Source organism: Centrocercus urophasianus, unplaced genomic scaffold (genome assembly GCF_019232065.1).
Source record: "Centrocercus urophasianus isolate 14NV4802_14NV808 unplaced genomic scaffold, USGS_Curo_1.0 seq_21, whole genome shotgun sequence".
NCBI lineage: Eukaryota > Metazoa > Chordata > Aves > Galliformes > Phasianidae > Centrocercus > Centrocercus urophasianus.
The window spans coordinates 13553283-13576490 of record NW_024884767.1 but is presented as its reverse complement, the minus strand read 5'-3'; the positions used below and the strand labels follow the sequence as shown (position 1 = coordinate 13576490).

The following is a 23208-nucleotide window of genomic DNA, read 5'->3' as shown; positions in this document are numbered from 1 at the left end:
CTTTTTTAGTTTAGTTTTTTTTTTTTTTCTTTTCATTTTTACGAAGTTGTTTTTCATATGAAGAAAGCATTTTTCTCTCTTAATGATTTGTGGAGCTCTTGTCTAGGGCAGTAGAATTTGTAATTATTGTTACAGGGTTTAAGTTATCATAATTGGTCCTGTCCGGTGGACTGCTTGCATTTTAACTTGTGAGAAACAGTACAAGAAACAGGACAATGAAATTAAAATTTCCCTGGTTTGACCACTGTTATTAGTTCTGGTCATAAGAAATACCAATGTTTTACAAAACTTTTTACTTGAACATTCTCAATATCTCACCTGAGAGAATGTCAAAAATGGCAAATCTGAATTATTAGCCCTTAAGTTACCAGTGAGTTACTATTTGTTTATTGTGAGGGATCTGCTTATCCTGTTAAATTATTGGAAGAGATTTATAGTTTTGAACAATTTCACTGTGCATTAATGGAGTATAAAGATATAGGTATAGGACTGTCGGATCAATAATTGGTTTCATTGATAAATTTCTTAATTTTCAAGTTATTTTATTCCTCTTTGCCTATTACCATTAACAGACAACTGAAGTACTGTTTAGTTCTTATATTTTAAATAATACAAAAATAAGTAAACACTAGACTTGTATTTAGGGAAATTAATTCACTTCTCATAAGAGGTAAATTTTCCTTCCTTATACTGAGACAGACTAAGAGAAGTTAATTCTTCTTATACCCTTGAAATCATATCAGTTGTTCTGATTATTTTTGAAAGCGCTCATTAATACTTGATCAGCTTTTAATTTATTTTCACTTGAATTTTACTTTTCTTAATGCAGCTGATGTCTGAATGATTATCAGCCAGTATCACACATCTTTTTTTGTGGGGGGAAAAACAGCAACAGATCTCTTCTTTCTAACTAAAACCTAAATTATTGGTTTTTTTATTGTTATTTATACTAGCCAAAAGTACTTAAAAATTCTTGAATTTTAAAATATATTTATATTGAAAGCACAAAAATCAAAATTGAATAGGAGTAATAAGTTGAACATTAAATTTTTTGACCAAGAGTGGTGAATTGCAAATTCTGGGAAGAAAGTGTAAAAGTTTCAGCTTAGAAACAATGTTTTTCAGAGAACTGTCTTCAAAATTTTGAAATACAAAACAAATTGAATTCTGTCTTTCTGAATCGTTTATGTCTTATAGTTCGGAGTTTTCATTTTATGTTGCATGGTAGCTTGTTTTCTGGGTTTTTGAACTTGAAAAGAATCAATATACTTCAACCATATTTCTGGCCTGCTTATTTTCATATGCACACCTTATGATTAAGTTCCTAAAGTAATATAGCTAATTATCTACAAAATAACTGCATAATGATTTAGCTATAAACATACCGTGATGCAGTATACATTTAAAAAGTGTGAGTTACAAGGTAGAATCCAATTTAAGCTGTTGGAAATATGATCCCTGTTTTTCATAGGCTAAACAGGGAAGCAATCAAAATAAATGCCTTTCCCTGTTATCTTGGAAGTTGCGATGACTATAATGAATTCATTAGTAAAACCACAGTACATATCAATAGCATCATTGTGTAAATGTACTGTGGAAGCTAGTCTTCAGAGAAGTTCCTTCTGAACTCCTCAAATATCCTCTTTATCTGAGGTATATCAACATACACCACAATAACAGGAACTCTGTCATCCTAGGGAATAATGTAAAGTATAAACTGCAACTGCATTTACTGAACTGATGAATGCCTCTAGATATGGCCTATCTCCTATGCCTTCTGGAGGATTTATTCACAGATTTTAAAAAACTGTGTTTTTTCTCTTTTTTAAAATATAATATATAAATATCATAAATATATATGATATAGCCAAATATTAGTTATTCCTCCTACCCTTAAGTTATGTGAGAAAACACATACAAAATTCTGCTTCTTATGCCTTGTCTGCTGTTATATTTTCCTTCCCATTTGACAAATGTTTGCTTTTTTTAAAGTTGTTAAAGTAGAATACAGGAAGAAGTTTATTTTTTTTTTTTTAATAGGAGATAAAACAAATTTTGAGATTATAACACTCACATGACAGTTGCAAAATGGCATGTCGGTTCCAGACCCATAATGAATTACTAAGAATACTTAAATTGTATTTAGCTATACAGATAGTTTTTAGTCCAAAACCTGAAATTTCTCATTGGTAATTGGAAATGAGAGAAATTATTTGTTTTTAACTGAGATACAGAAGAGGATTAACTCCAGGTGTCCCTGCTTGAGCAGGGGAGCAGAACCAGATGACATCCAGATTTCCCTTCCTACCTCAGCCATTCTGTGAGCTAAGTAATTGTTTTGGCAAACACAATCAAGCTGCTTCAGGGATGCAGACCCTTTGAACACCTGCAACTGAACACTGCATAGCAGTGTAATTCCTCATTCTTTTGAGATGTCAAATTGACAAATATGTGGTTCTTGTCCAGTTTTCTTTATGAAGTATGTTTCCTAATTAAAAAAAAAAAAAGTTGTACTGCTGGGGCCTATGAGGTGAAGAATGTGGAAAAGAAGGCAAGATCTGACAAATTACACACAATTTTGAATTGCCCACTTTTGAAAATGCTAATTGTTTTAAAATACCTTTGAAGCTGGTTGAGGACTTGGTCCCATAGCAGAGGCCAGTGTCCCCCGAGATTAACCATGTTTTCCTTTTATAAATAGAAGGCTGTGAACAGTGATTAATAACAAAAAAAAATTGAAACATCAAGATGAAAAAACATTTGTTATTAAGTCTGTAACTTTGAAAGCTGTCAACAAACAATTTAGCAAACTGTTTAGCAATATAAACTAAGCATGCAAGTTCATGATAATGAGTTTGAATTATTTTCCAGGTAAGAATATGCACATTTTTAGTTCTTGCTGATCTCTGTTACTGTTTTAACAGCCTTTTTACTGCCCCATATTTTTCTCATAGACTGAAATAGTGGGGGAAGAATCATTTCCTGTGTGTATAAAGAGCTCTAGAACTTTAAACAGCTGAGCAACCCATTCCATAAAAAAAACAGAATTAGCAAATAGAAGTTTATTTTGTTCAAATTGTGCTTATACCCGATTAAAATTTTTATTGAGCTCTTACATTGCCAAAGCAGAAGACAACATGAAAAGTGATGTGAATCAGCTCTTCCTTGACAGTCAATAAAACTTCACCTCAGTGGTATGGACTGTCTTAAAGTCATTTTCAAAATAAGAGTGAAGATTGATACCAACATGGAATCATGCTATCTATGTTTTCTGCTCAGCACATGCAGATAAGTTATTTATAAAAATAAATACTAGTAGTATATTTTTGCATGTACATATTTTAATATGGCTCAGATTTCTCTGTAGAGAAAAAAAAATGCCCTTCTTCTATACAGAATTATGCCACAGATACAAATTATACCACCTCAATTAAGTATTCCCCTGCTTTTATATCTAATACCAAGATAGTATGTTTTATAGTTCTGTGAAATAAGTGATAAAGAAAGTGCATGTAGGTTAGCAAAGCTGTGAATGAAAATATGTAGTGAAGAAAATGGGTTTATCAGGAATCATTTTTTGAGTTACATGAGTTTTGGAAATAAGTTCACTGTATGTGTGAACACTGCCAGACAGGATACAAAAGTAGCACTTAACTAATTTTAAGCATAGGCTAGCACTTATTTTATGTGCAGTCTTAACGAGTCTTTAATTTTCATTAGATTATATATTTGCATATAGATAAGATACTTGTAACTTTATTACTGTTTACCATGGAATAGTTGCTACGATTACAGTGATTAAGCTGGCCAGCCTGATTATTTCATTTTATTTTCAAGACGTTTCTAAGAAATTAAGGTCAGTCTTTTTTTTTTAATACAAAATACGTTTGTTTTTGAATTGTAACAAAACATACACAATCCTTTTCTTGCTCTCAGCTTCTTGTTATAATAGTAACTCTGTCTTTAACAAAAGGATTTCCTGAATACTAATGACCAGTTGGTGCTGATTAGTCACAGTAGAGGTGACATGTTATAAATTACTTCTAGCAATATGCATACCTCTGGATGTAGCCTATAAATTGATTATTATTGCTTATAAAACGAAAAAGAACCTGTGAGCTTGTTCTGCTTTTTCATTAGTGTTATGACCAATGACAAAAACATAATGTGATCAGAGAGCAATTGGCTGATGGGTTGTGCTCAAAAGGTTATAGAAAATGGGCTTGTGTCAGGCTGGGGGCCAGTTACTCATGGCAGTTGAGCATTTTTAAGCTTTTTAGTTTGAGAAAAAATACTCCTTTGCTGACACGTGCTACATACTCACCTGATAGCATTTCTGTGTGATTTCTCTTCTCTTATTTTGTTTCCTTAATATCAAAGCAACTATTTGGAAAAGACTGGAGCAGCAGCAACTCATAGGAAGTTTGCTGCAGAAGGTGATGTCATATCCCTTCGTTAGTTAATTTTGAGAAAGCAGCAAGGAACTATCAGCATTAAAGCGTGACCTCATAGAAAAAAAAGCAACATCCAATAGAAGTTTCTTCTTATAAGAAGACATATCGTTTATTGAATATATCCCATATGGTACTGCATAGTACAAGTATAGTTGTTTTCAGCATCTTTAAACATTTAATTGTTCAAATAATTTTCCATTTACATTGGAAATAAATGCTTCAAAATAAAATAATTTAGTAAAAACAGAAACAAGAACGCATTATGCCAAATTACATGTAACTCCTAATTTTAGTGGCACCATATATAAGATCAAGATGGAATTTTGTATTTCCTGAGTTGATAAATTGACGTTTTCTATGTTATTCAAATTTTGAATATTATTACTCTTAAAATTTATTGCAGGTATCACAGGATAACCTTAATGCAAGTGAAACAGTGATTTCCCTGATGAAAGATGTCAGTGAAAGCATCCTGGTTTAGAATTCAGATTCGTATTTTTTTTAATATATTTGCCAGTTTTCTTGACAAAATCAAGTTCAGCCAAAGTGACTTTGTTTTGGTTATTTTATGAAGAGTATGTCTAAATTTTGAAAAAACAAACAAAAAACAAACAAACAAAAAAAAAAACCCAAATTCACAACTTCCAAAGACACTCGCTTCCCTCTATTTTTGGCACAAACTCTTTTTCTGGTAGATTTTCCTCATCATAGTTTTTTTAAATTGTTTGTCTTTTTCATTATGGCTATATTACTCAGTATATTTTATAGCCTGAGAGGCAATACACTTGTGTGCTGAATTTTCCTCCTATGTTGCGTTAATCTGTACAGTAGATCTTCCTTCATCAAAAGCTAAGCAGAATAGGGATTATATGTATGACGTGGATTAAAGCTCAGTGAACAAGCTTGCAATAAGAGGTGTGACAGAGTCAGATGTAGAAGCTGGACTACCTGAATCAAAGCCTAAATTTTATACATGGCAACACTCATTCTTTTAACCCCAGGGCCTCAGCTGAGGAAGCTGAGAGAAGAAAATGCAGGAACTGACATATTTCTGTTGTTCCAGGACTGAGATTTCAAGTCTTCTGAACACAACTGTGTGCTGTCACACATAACGTTGCTTTTAAAGACACAGAAAACAGTGCAAGGTCTACCATTAGAAACAGGATTGCCATCTACAGTTTTAAAATTAAATAGAACTCAATTACCACTAGTAATAGAATGTTTAAACCTGAAATACCAATTTTTAGATCTTGTAAAATGACTTGTTATTTTTAGCACAAGGCATTAATGGATTTTATAATCCTAACATTTATTACACAGCACTGTAGTAGTACACATCAGTGATGTCTTATGCAATTGTATTGCTGCCAGTCCATAGAGCTATTGCCATTGTTTCCCATAGAAACAAAACATAACAGTATAAATATGAATAGGAGAAAAGACAATTACAGGAATGACTCACATTAACTTACAAGTTCAAATAAGAAAATTTGGACAAGGGTTAAGATGTTGAGGTTCTCTTAAAACAGTTTGATGCCAAACATGCAATTTCAGTGAAGAGGAATGTGTACAACTTTTTGTCTGAAAGGTGACTTCAAGTACAACCTTCCTTCACATGCCTATTTCAGACATTATTTTGAATAAGAAAATTATATAAAATAAAAAAAATAAAAGGTTAAAATAAAGGTTCCTCACAGAAGAGTTTCTGCAGAATTTAATATAGTAAAAAATAGTAGTATACTGTGTTTTCAATGTCTGAATATCTTTACTGACTTGGTGATGCTTTTACATTGTAATTTGACCAAAAAGATCAATCTGTTTCAGTTTTTTAGAGCAATCAAATTAGATGGTGAAAGTCTGAGTAAAATAAGTGCTTAAGCGAGATAATAATAGCATTGTCAATTTTGAGGTGGGGGAAATGTAGATTTAGAGGTTAGAAAGAAATAATTTTGAACCAGATTTTTTTTGAATTTCTAATGTAGTTCCACAAATATTGAAAAATAACTTGTGAAAATTTTATTTCCTTGTCCTGTAAAGGTTGTAGACCCTAGAAATGGAGAATAATTGCTTTTGTCTTTTTTAATTTCATGAATTCTGGAACCTTCAGTCTTACTAGGCAATAAAATACTTATTTTAAATTCAACTAATGCTATGCATATGTGATTTGGACAAGCATTTCTTCCAAAAATTGTTCAATTTAACTTTCTGTTAATAGCATTCATAAGTACAAGGGCTTTTGTGAAAGTAATGTCTCCCATTTTACCACAGTGGAGCAGTAAGCCAGAGACAGACGTTGGTAGTATGGCAGAATGAAGGCAGAAGTTCAAAGACTGAACCTTCCTGCCAATCCCCTGTTATGTTTTGTTGCTGTGTGACAGATGGCAGCAGAGGGACAGTCTTACGGAATGGTGTCTGACGTGGAAGTGTGTCCGAAACAAATGTGTGTAACTGAGCTCTTTCATGAGGAAAAGCTGGCACCCATTGATATTCATCGATGCTTCTTGAACATTTATAGAGACTAAACAGTGGATGTGAGCACAATGAGGCAATGAGTGTTGTATTTCAGTAGTGGTGACAGTAGTGTGAAAGACAAGCCACACTGCAGATGTCCATGCACAGCTGTCATACCATGAAATGAAAGGCATATCAATTGGGTCATCCACATGAATGAGTGGATTATGACCAGGGAATTGTGTATGGAGTCAAATATTGGTTTCAATGCATTGGCAGTGATGATGGCAATGTTGAAATATTGCAAAGCTTGTGCCACGTGGGCCCTGCAAGTACCTGGAACCAGAAAGAAGGCTATATGCAAGTTTGTCAGAACTGTTCAGCCAATACGAGGCTGAGGACGACTTTTTCCTGGACTGCATCATTAGCAGTTACAAGATGTGGTATCACTGCTACTAGTTGGAGTCAAAACAGCAGTCCATGGAGTGTTGACATGTCAATTCCCCATTGAAGAAAAAGAGATGGCTTTCAGCAGGTAAAGTGATGTGCACTGTCTTTTAGGATAGGAAATGGATGATCCTTCTGGATTTCCTGGAATCCCATCAAACCATCAGTTCTTACCACTACATCACTATGATGACAAGAGTCTCAAACATCCAGAATAAGACTAGAAAGAAAGGCAGCCTTTCTCTTGCATCAAAATAACGCCTGGCCCTGTGGAAGTTTGAAGACTGTGGAGCACTGCTAATCTTGGCTGGACTGTCCTACTGTCCTACCACACCCACTGTACAGCCCAGATTTTGCCTTCTGACTTACCCCTATTCAGGCTGATGAAAGATCAACTGTGTGGGCAGTATTTTCCTAGCAACAGCATTGTCATAGCACTGAAACAGTGAGTCACCTTTGCTGGTGTAGATTTTTACAAGTACGGTGTGCAGGCTCTTGTTTGTTGCTGGTAAAAAAGCATAACTAATGGTGGTGACTATGTTGAAAGATAGTGTTTTGTACTTTTTGATTTGATAACTTCTTTTATCAAATAATGCTACTGTGCTTTTTGCACTTGTTGTAGTTTCCATGGAAATAAATAAGAAACATTTCTTTTGGAGTTAACTATGTATCTTTGCAGATTTACGTGATTTCATCTACCAATTACATTATCCAATCAGCATGTAGAAAGAGGCCAGAATCACTAATGACAACATTTTTTAATGTATTTTTGCAGCTCTTCGAGATGCTGGTAAACAGTCTATCAATAGTGACTGGAAGATAGAACATTCAGGAACGTTCAATATTGCTGGGACCACTGTCCATTACGTTCGAAGAGGTCTCTGGGAGAAGATTTCTGCCAAAGGTCCCACAACTTCTCCCTTACATTTACTGGTATGACAATATTAATTTTGTGTTTTATTTAGCCTTTTTTTCTACGAGATGTTTTCTATCCTCCTGGCCCATTGGCTAAATTTGGCACAGTACTGCCATTTCAAGGTTGAAATTACCATATTTTCCATTCAGAAGTAGAGTTTTGATACAGTGTAGGGAGGAAAAGTTGGTAGCTAAATGACAAATCCAAAAGAGAAGATGAAGAAATGATGCAGAAATACTTCACAATTCAAAATTCCTTAATTGCAAGAAACTGTCTTGAATGTCTAAATAGTTTGAAATATCTCATACCTAGGGAAGGCATCATCTTTTTAAAAGCACAGAAAACATAATTTCCTGGATTTGTTATGAATTTTGTTTTGCTTTTATTTTTGCTTTTGTTTTTGTTTTTGCTTTTTTAAATTTAATGAATTATTTTACCTGGGGAACTTTTAGACCTTTATGTTAAATAAAAACATTTTTCCCATTATTCTGAGTTAGGTACCTCTAGTAATTTTTCCTGTCAAATCTATCAGAAAACTCTAAAGGCTACTGAATCTTAGAATCATAGAATCATAGAATGGCTTGGGTTGAAAAGGACTTCGAAGATCATTTAGTTCCAACCCCACTGCCATGGGCAAAGTCACCATTAGACCAGGCTGCCCAGAGCCACATCCAGCCTGGCCTTGAACGAATAAGTTATTCTGTCAAGGTCTTCAAGATTATTTCTTCAAAGATTCTGTTGTGTTCTCATCAGTGCCTGTCCTCATAGGAATGTTTTCCTCCTCTGTAATTTGCAGGTGCTGCTTTTCCATGACCAGAGCTATGGTCTACACTATGAGTACACAATCCCACTGGATCCTCCACCTGAGAATCAGAGCTCTAAAGTACCGGAACCTCTTTTCATGTGGACTCATTCTGGCTGGGAGGATTGTGATGCTGTATGTGGAGGAGGTAAAAAAAAACAAACAACAACAATGCAAACATTCAATGCATATGTATATACAGCATGCGTATATATATGTATTTACCCTGTATATATATACACACACACAAACTAGAACAAATGGTATATTAATATTTCAGACTCTGGTGGTCAGTGTAGTGCGTTTAATAGTAATGTGCCCATCGTAGCTGGTATGATTACATAGAATAGTCGACATATTTCTTTCTGTTCTTCCTGAATATATTAAAAGAATAATGATAACTATAATGATAATCTTAATGATAATCTAGTTAAGATTCAAACTAAATAAAGTAGGTAGAAAAAAATGATAGTGAAGGAACGAAATCTCAATTCAAGATGCAGTTTCTAAGAAGAAATACAAGTGTAAGAACAAGAACAAGAATAGAAGGTTCATGCGCATTCCACTCTGTATTTGGAACTACTTAAGATAAATGATCTGTAAAAGAAATTTCAAACATCAGAAGAGCTGAACCCCAATCTCAGATCAAATACATTAGTTACGTGAGTTGAGAATGGTCCAGAAACATACGGAACAAATATAGCAACAGCAGATATTAGTATGCTTATGTAATATTTTTCCTATGTTTATGTTTGTAAACTGTAAAAAATGTGAATTTGGAAGAACTAAAAGCCAATATGAGAACAAATATTGGAATATGAATGATATTACTGTAGCAAAATCCTTTTCAATCAGTAACTGTTCAGAAGCTGGTTATTAGAAAATGTGAGGGATTTTTTAATGAAGGCAACCCCGAGACCTTTTAATATGTTGTATAATTAATTTTTAAGACTTATACTGTGAATAATATATTAATTATTAATACCTGTCTTTCATGCTTTAATAATCATAGCTGCTCTGATCAGCAGTTGTGAAAACTGCTATGCATCTTGTAATGCAATAAGAAAGCCTGGAAACACTTTACCTTCTCATAACAGCAACACAAAGAACACAGTGTTCTAGCTACTTTGATTCTGCAAACAGTCCCAGTGTCACGACAGATTACTGTAGTTTCCATAAACATGCCTTTTGTGGTTTGGTAAGAAAGCTTCTTCCCTGAAGGCATTTTGTACGTGGTACTAGTATCATCCTCTGTTTCTTCATAGTGCGCTCATATTCACTTGGAATATTCGTTCTTTTTACAGTTTCCTGAAGTATTTTTAGAATAATTGGAATGCTACCACAATCTCTCATTATTCCTTCAGATATTTTTGAAGTTACCTATCAATTGGAAAAATCCTAAAATGCACTATGTTGGTGATTTTTTTCTACATTAATGCTTAAATAAATATTTAAGTGTTTTACTGTAATGTTTATTTTTATCATACTTTTCTCTGTTGTAATTGGCCATCACTTTTTATTATTGTTTGAAATAGTTGAGTTAATGCAAAGTTCCATGAAGGTTTTTTTTTTACTGCAAATATTCTGAAATGCATGTTAAAATTTTTTCCCACTTTAATTCTTCTTTTCATTTATTTCATTTAATATGAAGTAATAATGAAATAAAAATGATGCAGCTTGTATCTTGTGTAAATTTTTGTGCTTGAACTTTTATTATCAATATTTTCATGTACCCAATTAAAGAATATAAATATCAGTAGTTTTCCTTAAACGTTTAAAACCTCTGTCAGGATGAAAGTACTGATGAAGCAATGTGACTTTGTGCATTTTTACATATGTCACTGGTCTGCCACTTCTTGTGTTGCAGAAAAGCATTCTTAGTGTAGGCAAGAATATGGATGCAAAGTTGTATATGTAAATGAGGGAAAAAAGGGTCAAACGTTTTGAACACTGCATGTAATAGATAAGTTGTGTGTGCGCTACATATACAAAAACTGTGTAAAATGTCAGTTGTAGTCACATTGAAAATTATTATTTCTAACTTTGCTGCTTGGTCTGCAGGCACATTTCTAACCGCTAATAAATACTGCATTCTGCACTCACCATTTGTCAGTAAACTTCCAGAGGGAAACAGAAAGAAGTGGTTATGAGGTTATTTTCTACAAACTGAAGACTTTAATTAAGGGGCAGCTAGTTTTCTAAAAACTATATTCCACTCTGATTACAAGCTCATGCTTGTGTTAATTATTGCGTTCAATTCAGATTTCGTACCTGTTCAAGAGGATCAAGTGTCAGTCCATCTGTAAAGGCAGTGTTTACATTACAGAACATGCATTAGGTCTCCACCAGCAGTAAACAGCTTCCTAAATGGTTACACTGCAGATCAGACTGTATGGCCTTTTCTCTTTAGTGTACTCTCCTTTCTGAAGGCCTCAGCTGTGATTCCCTTTACCTGAGTGCTGGCCACACCTGCCAATATGCTACTAAACAGAGCAGAACTGCTAAAGTCAAGCAACGCAGGGAGGCAGGATTTGTTATTCCTTTCCTTTAACTTAACAAGCAAACACGTCTTTTTCCTGTGTGATTTTTCCACAATCTGTTCTCGACACTGAGGTCTTGGTTGAGGAGGAAGCAGTTACAGCAGTGAGATGTCGGGCTCAGAATATGACTTGTTGCAGGACTAAAACAACAATATTCTAATGACACTGGTACAAATATACCGGATAAAGAAAACGCATTCTTCCCTAAAAAGTTTAGTATCTCCCTTAGGCTCGCTGCTGTCTTTTTCACTTCTTTTTGCCAAACTGAACATAGAATAACTACATCTGATGTACAGATAAATTTCGCATTCCTTTTTAACAAAATTGTCTATTCTTGGTTTCTCTGCATACCTGCTTTATCTTCTACTAGGTGAAAGAAAAACAACAGTCTCTTGCACAAAGATTATGAACAAAAATATCAGTCATGTGGACAACAAGAAGTGCAAATATTTAACAAAACCTGAACCACAGATCCGAAAGTGCAATGAGCAGCCATGCCAGACCAGGTAACAGTGATTTGATTGTATCAGACTTGTATCTAAATGTAAAAATCTCAGGTGCATTTATTGCTTCTGGCAATCAATGTGCAGTAAAGCCACACTTCCCAGAAGTTAAACTGCAAAATATGGAGGACGCTGAGACATTTAATGTTGTTTATCTTAAGTCTGAATTAAAGAGAGCCCTTAAGCACAGGACTCAATCAGTTATCATTCAAGAAAGCAGCTTATTACTTTCTTTGGTAGAAGTTCTCACTGTGATGTTGAAAGTACAGTGAAATTGAAAGTAATTCAATTCAAAGCAAATGTAATGCAAAAACTGTTGAAGAAAGTGTGTAAAATGGACCAGCAGACATAGCTTTGTTGTAAATCATGAAATATTAAGATCAATAAAATACAACATGTGATACATCGTAAGTAAGACTAACTATTAACATCTGTGTTTCCATAGACAATTAAACAGTAGATAGATTTCTTTTAGTTATATGCATATTTGACCAGGTTAGCATTTTATTTTATTAATGACACTATACACTGAATTGATGGAAATGAAATAGTCTGCTATTCTTCTGAGGCACTGTATATCGCATTATTTAGACAGTCTGTGAATTGTAAATTGAGTCTTTAGACTACTAATAAAGAAAACTCAGTTAAATGTTCAGCTTTCTTACAATAAATGTCAGAATGTTGAAACAGATTTGTTAAACTTCAGTTTCCTAAAGATCTCCCTTGCAAATCTAACCTCCTGGGATAAACTCGTGTACTACATTAATGGCAGAATTTCTGATTTTTAACGGTATATGGCCAGTCTGAAGCCACAGAACATTCGGGGAAATGTATCTCCTAGAATGGTTACTTTACAGGCATATGGATTCTGCCAAACTGCATCATCGCCTTATTTGCTGTGATTTAAGCGAAGCAACTTGATTTACGCTTGATCCTAAAGAACATGAAAGAGTCTGAGCTCCTCTGGTTCCTTAAGAACAACACACAGGACTGATTCTGTTCTGAAATTGAGTCTTAAAAAAAAAATGATGGACGTAGGTGCAGGGCATACATTTGACATATAGGTAGCCATAGAGATAGAAAATACAAGGCTGATTAGTGGACTGTCATATTTGAAATGTGTAACACTATTTTGGAGCTTTTCTAATTGGACTTGCAATGACATGAGAGTACTCTGAAAACATGGAAACTGATGAAGTGAGCATTAACTTATTCATAGAATCACAGAATAGTATTCAAGTTTAAAATATGTTAGATTAGTAATTAGTCTGTTTAGAGCTAAATGTTAAATTGAAAGGAAGGAGAACATTTACAAGTGTATCCTGACTAAGAAATTATTGGTAAGCAAAAGATTAAGCGATATAATGGGACTTCTTCCATCCTTCCAAGATTTCTTCTTACTGTATTGCCTGTTTATTTCTTTGTAGATGGATGATGACTGAATGGACTCCATGTTCAAGGACATGTGGAAAAGGGACGCAAAACAGACAAATAGCCTGCACACAGCAGCTCAGAAATGGGACCTTGATCAGAGCAAGGGAGAGAGATTGTCTTGGGCCAAAGCCTGCTTCTGCACAGCGCTGTGAAGGCCAAGACTGCATGACTGTGTGGGAGGCGGGAGTCTGGTCTGAGGTGCCGCATTTACAGCTTATAAGCAGACACAATGATTATTCATTAGTATTTTCTGAGAGTGCAGGGCTTTTTTTGCTAGCAAAATGTGTTTCAGAATCCTCATGCAATGATTTAGAACCAGGACTAGGAAAACAAGCTTGGAAAACAAGTATAGAACTACTACATTTTACCTAGTTAACGTCCTGGAACAGTTTCTTTTGGCCTATTTTCAAGTGGATGTAATCAAGTACATCCTGACTGTAGTAATGGCTAACTAGTGGTACGCAGAATTAAGACAGCTGCCAGCTACAGAAATGTGGGTTCAGACTGTGAGTGTCTGAGAGGGAGGTTGATCCGACTGTAGCTTCCATTTTACTTCAGACACGCCGGGAGTGAAGCTGAAAAAAAAAAAAGGACATTATCTTCCTTTTTCCAAGAGCAGTACAAGCACTGAGCCAAAGGGCTTGTAAATAAGATAATTTTGGATCCATTTATCCTGAAGCATTAGTGCGGGCTGTATGTTCATTTGATTTTCTTCTTCTAAGAAGCTATACTAATTCTTATAGTACTTGACTGTGGAGGAAGAAGGGAGTTGTTATCACTGCTGTCTGGAAAAGCTGAAGGGGTTATTTAAAGCTGCTCCCTCCACTGGAAGAATACAGCAATTCTGAGCTGTGCTATGAGTCCCTTCAGGCTCAGAATAAGAATAGCAGCTTCTGAATGTGGGTATACAGCTTTGTTTGGGTTTCTGTGGTCAGCAGCACAGGGAATATTTTCAAATAGAAAAAGCATGTGCTAAGATAGAGGTAAGAGGAGTAATCATCAGCAGTTGTTGGTTTGATACAGACATTTATAATGCAAAAGTTGATTGCGGGAAGAGTCATGCATGCTTATAGTGGTGTGAGAAAGAAACCCATGTGGTTTAGTTGATTTGTTTCAGTTCAGAGATAATAAATAAGTACGTTTCTGCTGGAAGAAGTGTATTTTGAAGAGAGAGGTGTTTCCCGTAGACATTCCTACTATCACCATTGAACTGGAAGCCAGCCATTACTGCTTCCTGCAGTTGCAATTGGCTTGGCAAAGGAGAGTTTTGATCTACAAGCAGTGGGATGATCAAAAGCAGTGATAATGTTTTAAGAAGGAAATGGCATAATTTTTGGCAGAGTGGTAATAGCTGAAAAAAGCATAGATTAAGACCTTCTAGGGAACTCGAGGAGAGTTTTCACATGCTGTATATGCTGTGAATTTGAATTTTCAAATTCTGTCTGGATTCTTGCATTGGTTTAGAGTACTTGCTTTTACATTTTAACTTTTTTCTTCTTATAAAGGTGGAGTTTATTTGAAATTGATAACGTCTTGTACTTACAGTCTTCATTTAGTGTTTTTCATAATATTTCTTTTAATTATTCAAAGATTGCATTATATTTTTACTGCAACTTTCGTTTCATCAAATCTTTTCTAAATGTTTCCTTATCCCAACACAGCTTTTAAAGCTTAGTTTCTTAGTAAGCAAATTTTTTTTTATCAAATTACATATTTTCACATATAAATCTAAAAATGATCATTGTGCCTCATACAGAATTTCTGTTCATGTGTTAGTTTTTAGCAAATCGAGTATCTGTGCAAAGATTGAAAGTCAGGAAATCATTGAAGTCCTGAAGTATTTATAATAGCTTGGCAGAAGTCATTGGCAGAGGCCTTTTGTAGAAACCTGAAAAACATCTTTTTCCAACAGTGCTCTGTAAAGTGTGGTAAGGGAGTACGGCATCGGACTGTGAGGTGCACCAATCCCCGCAAGAAATGCGTTTTGTCCACAAGACCTAAAGAAGCAGAGGACTGTGAGGACTATTCCAAATGCTATGTCTGGAGAATGGGAGACTGGTCTAAGGTGAGACATCCTTGATTCTGCTGTCCCATAGCGTAATACATTCAAAGCTGAATTCTCTGTGTGGCTTTTATTAGAGATCTAGAACCCTCCCAGTTGTGAAAAAAATAATAATTAAAAAATAGTAAATAAAAAAAAATATTCAAAACATGAAGTCACAGTGTGACAAAGTGTAAAATAAAAGTCAGAAATGTGAATTAGTTGAATGTTCAATATTGTGCAAATGTGATATATATATTTACTGTTTCCAGTAGGCAGGCCAAACTGTCAGAAACATGAAGAGTGTGGAATATATCAAGTGTTCATATTTGCAAATATGCTATTATTTCTTTTCCAGAACTTCGAAAATTCTGATAACACTTGATTAAGCAAAGTAGCAGTTCTTTTGCCCGCGTCCTTTATTTTCTTTAGACTTGTTTTCTTGCTTGCGTCTCACTTGATGTCTTACTGAGACAATGTATCAAACACATTGAATACTGAGTTTGGCTCCCAGCAAGAAGTTCCTGAATGTCTGGATAGCAGCATACAGGCTATCAATTGGCATTGTGCACTGCATGGTTTGGTGAGGTACTCTCGTGTTTCTTCTCCGCTTCCATCACAGGCAGGCAGAGGCCTAATGTTTGTTGTTGCATGTCCTAATTCTGTCATGCATTTCTCATTGTAATGTGGAATTTGTTTTAAGGGTTGCTTAACAAAATGGTTCTGGGAAAATAATTGAATTTCCATTGCTAAACATTTAGAGTAATTTGCTTAGGTCATCCTACTGAGTCCCGTCTCAAAACTACCTCACAGTCTTTTTTTCCTAACCAGGGCAAGGTATTGTTTGCCATTTAGATGTAACCCAACTGTAAATAATTATAATAATTATACTCCAATTAAGATCATTTCAAAGACATTTTATCATGTTTGCAGAATTTTATTTGTCCACAATTCCAAGATGTACCTTTCAGCCTCATAAGGAAGCATGTTTAGCATAGTCAATTTCCAAGTACAACATTTAATAACTAGAAAGCAAGTATTACTGGATTTTTCTGAACACCTGATGTAACTACCAGTTATTTCCTTGGTATAGGAATTTTGATTTCAATGAAATACATACACGCAGGCCAAACAGTATCAGAAGACACTGGTTAGATCTGGGATTGAATGAATGTGTTTATTGGACTGGGAACCTGAACATCTGGTACGGTTTAAAATGTTCAAAACACAATGAAATTCTGGAAAAAAAAAAAAAAAGAAATAGTTGATAAGGTTGGTTACTGCCCTATCACAGACCGTGCTTTAGCAGAGATATTCTAATTTATTTATTTATTTATTTATTTTGCTTCTGTTCATAACCTTGCAAACATCTCTTCTGCTTTCAATGCATAACATTACTGCAAAAGCTTTTAAACTTGCTTGCATGGAGAAGTATTTAATGTATTTTTGGTTGTTTTTAATATGATGTAATAGCTGGAAACAAGGACTAAAGCCAGTAATGTATGACTGGCCAGCCTTCCAAGAATTAGCTTCAAGAACTGTATGGGTAATGAGTGTTTCACAGAATTCTACTTGTGAGCTCCCATTTTATGACTGTAGTGACTGTGGGGTACAAATTGTCACTATCATATTACTGCTTACTCAATTTTCTGGTCTTCTTTATGAGTTATTTTCAAATACTTGATTTTTTGGAATACCGTCATAGAAACTAGGATATAACCCCCTACCTTAGCTATTTCAGAAATACAAGTCAGTATAGCCATTAATTTTTAAGCAACAGCCAGAAGCAACTTATCTTCAGAAGCAGGGTTACTTTTATAAGAAGATATGTTTGGAAATAAGCCTAGTAGTTGCTTTTCCATACCACAGAATTGGAGAAAAAACTTGCATCATATAGCACTAGCATGAACAAGAAGTAGACTATGTAGAAATGATCACTTGCTTTCTTAGCTGAAGCAGTCATTCAAATCAGCATTGCTGAGGCTATGTGAGGATGCTCAGACAAGTTATGCTGTATTCCCAGTGCCCTCTGAAGAAAAAGAAGGGCTTTATTCTCCGATTCAGTACTTTTCACAAAAGCCTGTGTCATGGATTCATGTACAAGAATGTATTTCTTCCTGTTTAAAATTTACTGGCATTTCAAATGTTCTGCCCTCCTCCTGTCAAGATTTTAACAGTGTTACCTAAATTGTGCTTTAAACTTCAGGAACAGAATATGAGGGAATATTTTGTATGAAATGGTCAGAATCTTTTGAATGGTTAATAATAGAGCCTGAGTGTGACTTATGCAGCTGAGATTTTCTAGGATTTATACAAAAAGAATAGATACTTCAATTTCTCTGTGGAGACATGCGTTCAATTTAAAATATACTTGGATTTCCTTTTTTTTTTTTTTTTTTTTTTCTCCCCGTTACTATTCTGTTCCATTGCTAGAGTACATAGCAACATGAAGTCATGTCATACATATTAATATGTCTGCAATAGGGGAAACAAATGGAAAGCTCAAATAAATGTTAATCTTTGCTCACTGTTTGTTTCTAACTTACAGTTCAGTGTAGCCCTCTGTGTTCACTGTTTTTACTCTTCAGGATCATTCTTGACATTGACAGAAGGCTGTTCCTTTGAGCAAAGCCAAGTTCCCCCTAGCTAATGCCAAGACTTGGCTTGAAAAATTTAAATGACGCTTCTCACACATTGAAACAAGAGGCTTAATGTGATCCTTATTGGCTTTGCTACTTCTTTTGAACTCCTAAGGCATAATTTTAAATGAAGCTTAAACTGTACTATTACTGGAAAGATAACATTATTAATAACCATGGTTGTGTTGTAATGGAATTAATATTGTTTTAGAGGTACAGTCACATTGAGATCAAATAATTCTTTTGCTCAACATTTTAACAATAATAGCAAGATCAAAGAAAACTTGACTACAGGCTCTGATAAGTCAAAAAACACATAAATCCCTCTAAAATTCTGATTTAACTTATAAATATGCTGTATAACCTGAAATGTATGTATGCAGCATTAAACTCCTTAATAGCTCTTATTAGTCAGCAAGGTGGCTCAGTGTGCTAAAAATTTCTGTTCTCAACATCACTTGTACTCTGTGCCTGCCCTCATGAGTGTGCTGTGAAACTAAAGGCCCAAATTGAAGTGCTGGAGCCACTGTCTTGAAACATTATCAATTTCATTCTTTTCTCTGTGAATGCTGTCCATTGGATACAACGCTGAGCAAAACGAACGTTTTCTCCGGATGAAGAAAGCTTATCACATTTATTATAGACTTAAACAGAGCACAGTGTAGCTTGCCTGTGTTATGAGCAGTAACTTTTGCTAATAATTTGTCATCTAAGGATAAAGAAATAAGCAGGAGGGTAGACAAATGAAATGCATGTGCAGTGTTTGTTAACACGTCTAGATGACTTACTAGAGAAATTCACATCACTGTATGAGTAGTTACTTAAACGATGACAGTACAGAATACTCAAAGGTTGTGTTGAGGGAACTTTATGTTGGAAGTTATATATACACGCATATATTTTGCTATTATCTGGAATCTTCAGAACACTGGTAGAATAAATGAAGCATAAAAGGCAGATGAATTTTGGAAGGGAGGACAATTTGGGAGTAGAGTACATTTTGAAATTTATAAGAAAAATCTTAATTTTGATGTGATATTAAGCCAGAAACTTCTGGAGGCAGTGGTAATAGGATTGAAACAATGGGCAAGAGAATAGAATTTAGAACCAATTTAGAGCCACTTGCAGAAAGTGAAGGAATATAAGCGTATGTGTATAGGAGTCAAAGCATATAATATGACGTAAGTGCTAAGATAAGATTTTGTAGAGGAATCTGGAAAGAAAAGATGCACTCAGTAGGGGCTAAAGAGGAAGTGACAGCTAGATTTCTAAACAGTGCCTGTGTATTAGGCTGCAGAGAAACAGTCGTCAAATACAGAATCTGTCATAATGATTCACATGGTTGGGGTGTATTTTGCTTTGTCTGTTGGCTGAAGAAGTTAGAAGGGGGATCAAAGTTGGATCTGATAATTTTTTCTTGTAAAACTAAAGGACATCTGAAGCCACTGCACAGTTTACTTTTGCACTGTAAAAAGCCACTGGTTTTTACATCAGGAAATCTCCGAACTCATGTCCTGTTTAAAATTGTTTATTTAAGATAGTCTATACAATGCCCTCCAGGTAGTGGGTGAAAGGAAGATAATGTCTCCAGCTGTTGAGGGGAGACAGAATAAAACCAACAGTTGACTGAAAGATCTCTCGGTACAAAAAGCAGTTGTTAGTGACGATCATTGCTTTTCTTTTGTCCTGATCAAATAACACGTAATAATGTGAAAAAGGAAAAAAACAAATTCACTTTTTGCCAATTATTAAACCGAGTGAGATGTTCAACCTTTAAACTGTGTGCTGAAACACTTAAACAATCCCTAAATTTCCATAGCAAATAGCTGATTTGCTCTCCTTCAATTAAAAATACAGAATTTGATTATTATTAATGTTGTAGTTTCACTGACAAGGTTGTTAGCCTTGGTTTTATTCTTTAGATCCCAATCTGAAATTATTAGCTTTTTCTCAATCTAGGGATGGAACAGTATTGGCTGCAAGTCAAATATGACACTATTAATAGATTTATGTACAAAGAGAATATGTGAAACAATTGAAGTCAAAATAATTTTAGCATCATGTTAATAATGTTCATTTTGATCTAATTATACAGTAAGTTTCCAGCAGGTGACGTATGTCTTTGTTTCAGAAATGAAGTATGAGCAAATCTTACAGAAGATGTCAATATAATAAAATCAGAGTGGGGAGATTTTTGTTCTTTTCCAACCACTTCTGTGATATTAACTTGTTTTAGATAGATAGGATTTTGTAGATCAGTGAAGCAAACTGTATTTTGCCTAGAATAAATGAGCTGTCATGTTAGTTTCTAGAAAAACAAATGAAGACCACCCTTTGCAATAGCCAAAAACCGGATAAAACTGGAAAACGTTTTAAAAGTAGACATTACCTTTCTTGAACAATTAACAAGTGAGTGCCCATAGTGACCCTCCTGGGACTATAGGAGATGGTATAAAGTAAAACTAAGGGGAACAGATGGAGGAAAAAAAGCCCACCTAGTAGCTAGCAGTAGATGCAAATGGAGCCCCATGTTCAAGGGTTTAGTGCAGTCATAGTCTCACTGCATAATGTACAGCATGCTACAGGTGCCATATGAAAGGGAAGGAGGATACTATTATTACCTGTTAGATTTCAGAGAAAGAAAATGGTAACACTGCTAAGCAGAAGTGATGACTGAGAAGAGATAACTGAGAACTTATATATAAATTCTGTTTTCTTCCTTTTATATCCATCAATATTTCAAAACTAAACGTTGTTAGTATGCAGTAATAAACTTCCAATCTTAGGGCAGCTTAACGAATTTTTGGGGCTGTCCTTCCAGCCACAAATTCTATGGTTCTATCAACAGCTTGGAATCATGGCTTTAAGTGAAGAAGTCTGGCTACCATATGCCTTACTGAGTGTTTGTGACTTCCACAAAAATGACAGAAATGATTACTAGACTCTAGTTTATTGACGAAAGACGTATTTGATATCATCAAAGCAAACTCTTATTTCTATTGAAACTAAAATGTTTTTTTTCTGTCAGCTGGCATGAATTTTATGAAACTTAATACTGTGTAATCCAGTTTGTCTTAAGTTTAATAGACTGTAGATATCCGTGCTGTACTCAAACAGATCATCTCCACTTTGCTGTTTTCTACTGTTGACAAATAATTGTTCATTTACATTCTGTAATTATCTTCTATATTGATGGCAGCTATTCATTGAATTAGTAGATTTGGCAATCTGACCATGCCAAATATGAATGATTGATGTGGTATTTTGGTGACGTACTATACTCAGAGTATCCACCAGTCTTTGTGATTTGACTCATTTCTTTAAATATAAATGGCTTTTTGAAGAAATAATTTTTCCCACAGCTTCAGTGGACAGTGCTAATGTGGGTGTCTGGCTTTCTGAAAATGGCTGCTGTCGCATGCTGGCATTAATTCCTCTTTTTCCCTGTGGTGAACAGAAAGTCAGAAGTCCAGAGTGCAGACATGGGATAAATTGCAGATTTTCAAAATGTTTTTTATTTATAAGAATATTAGTCACGTTTCTTGAATCTTTAACTGTGCACAGTAAGATAAAAATGTAAACATCTAAAATGTTAATAATATTTTTCAAATAGTTTTCAAACTAAATAATAAAAAAATGTTTCAGATCCCAGAAATTTAGCTGAAATGTTTGCATGAGAAGAAATTGTATGAGATACTGTCCACTGGGTAGGTTCTTGGAATGTCTTTTTTTGGCCAAAAAAAGGGCTCCTTGGAATTGTACAGGGTGATACAAAGGTGTAACTTGAAGAAGAAAGCTTAGTGGAACCATTAAAAACCATGACATTCACCTAAGATCTTCAACCAGATAAAATGACACATGCACATTTACACTGCATGATTAAGCTTTGATACTGGAATTGAGGATTATCCTCAAGGGATATATAGAATCAAAGTGAAGTCTGTTTTTAAAAAATACATTGGCTATAATTATAAGGATTAGAAGTGCAAATAGCATGCCTTTGATTAATGGTTGTTTCTACCACAGTGAGGATAACGGGAACCCTCTTTCCTGTGCTGAAGCTAGCTCAGTGACCTCTCTCAAAATTTGGATCTCTCAGAGGAAAGAAGACCAGGCAAAATAAACATGTTTATAGCTGACAAGAAATGTATCATGCATCTACAAAATAGAAATCAAAGAGCACAGCTTTCCATCATCACTTACCACTGGCAGTCTTCCAAGCCATTCTACTGCAGACTAGATCAGGCTAACTATCAGTTCTCAAACTTTTTTGGTTGTGAGACTTAAGTGTTATTGCTGCAAGAGATTTACATATACATATGCATATATTCAGATAAAGAATAATGTACCTAGGAATTGTTGAACAGAAGCAATATCCTCTATCCAGGACTTAATTGTGTGGTCTCCCAGAAATGTCAGCTGAGTTTTGCTAAGAGCTCCTGGGATCTTTACACAATGAGTCGTCTGGAAGGCTGATCCAGAATTCAAAAATTATACTTGACCAGGGAAATTTTTACTCTAACTCTTTGCTACACACCTGTTACAATGCATTTCATCACAGCTGTCTCACTCCAGTTTATAGGAGGGAGAGGAGGTACTTTGATAGATGCATACCCAATGTGAGATTAAGAAACAATGGTTCAAATGTTGGTTCGACTAATTTATTACAAATCTTAATCAATCAGGGAGATAGGGAAGGGGAGACGGGCGATAGAAAAGATAAGAAATAAAAGCAAGGAGTTTTTGTAAAGAGCAAGAGGGAGATAGTCATCACCATGGTTCCAGTGAGGTTTTTTAGTAGTGATGGGTCGTCCAGGGCTGTTTGGTTGATATTGGTGATTATGGTAATACTTTCCAATGTCTGTATATACATATCATAAAGTCCAAAGTCAGGGGAGACCTCATTGCACTCTACAACCTCCTGAAGGGAGGTTGTGGTGAAGAGGGATTTGGCCTCTTTTCCCAAGCAATGAGCAGGACA

General features: G+C 34.9%; 1 protein-coding gene across 1 annotated transcript in view; it reads left to right on the top strand.

Annotated features, from left to right (window-relative positions):
- ADAMTS19 (ADAM metallopeptidase with thrombospondin type 1 motif 19) overlaps positions 1–23208 on the top strand; it is a 74060-nt gene that overhangs the window by 35203 nt on the left and 15649 nt on the right. Inside the window, exons 11-15 of the mRNA XM_042822921.1 lie at positions 8128–8285; positions 9065–9218; positions 11981–12116; positions 13541–13745; positions 15460–15612. Coding sequence (XP_042678855.1) covers positions 8128–8285; positions 9065–9218; positions 11981–12116; positions 13541–13745; positions 15460–15612 — 806 coding nt within the window. The remainder of the gene's footprint in view (positions 1–8127; positions 8286–9064; positions 9219–11980; positions 12117–13540; positions 13746–15459; positions 15613–23208) is intronic.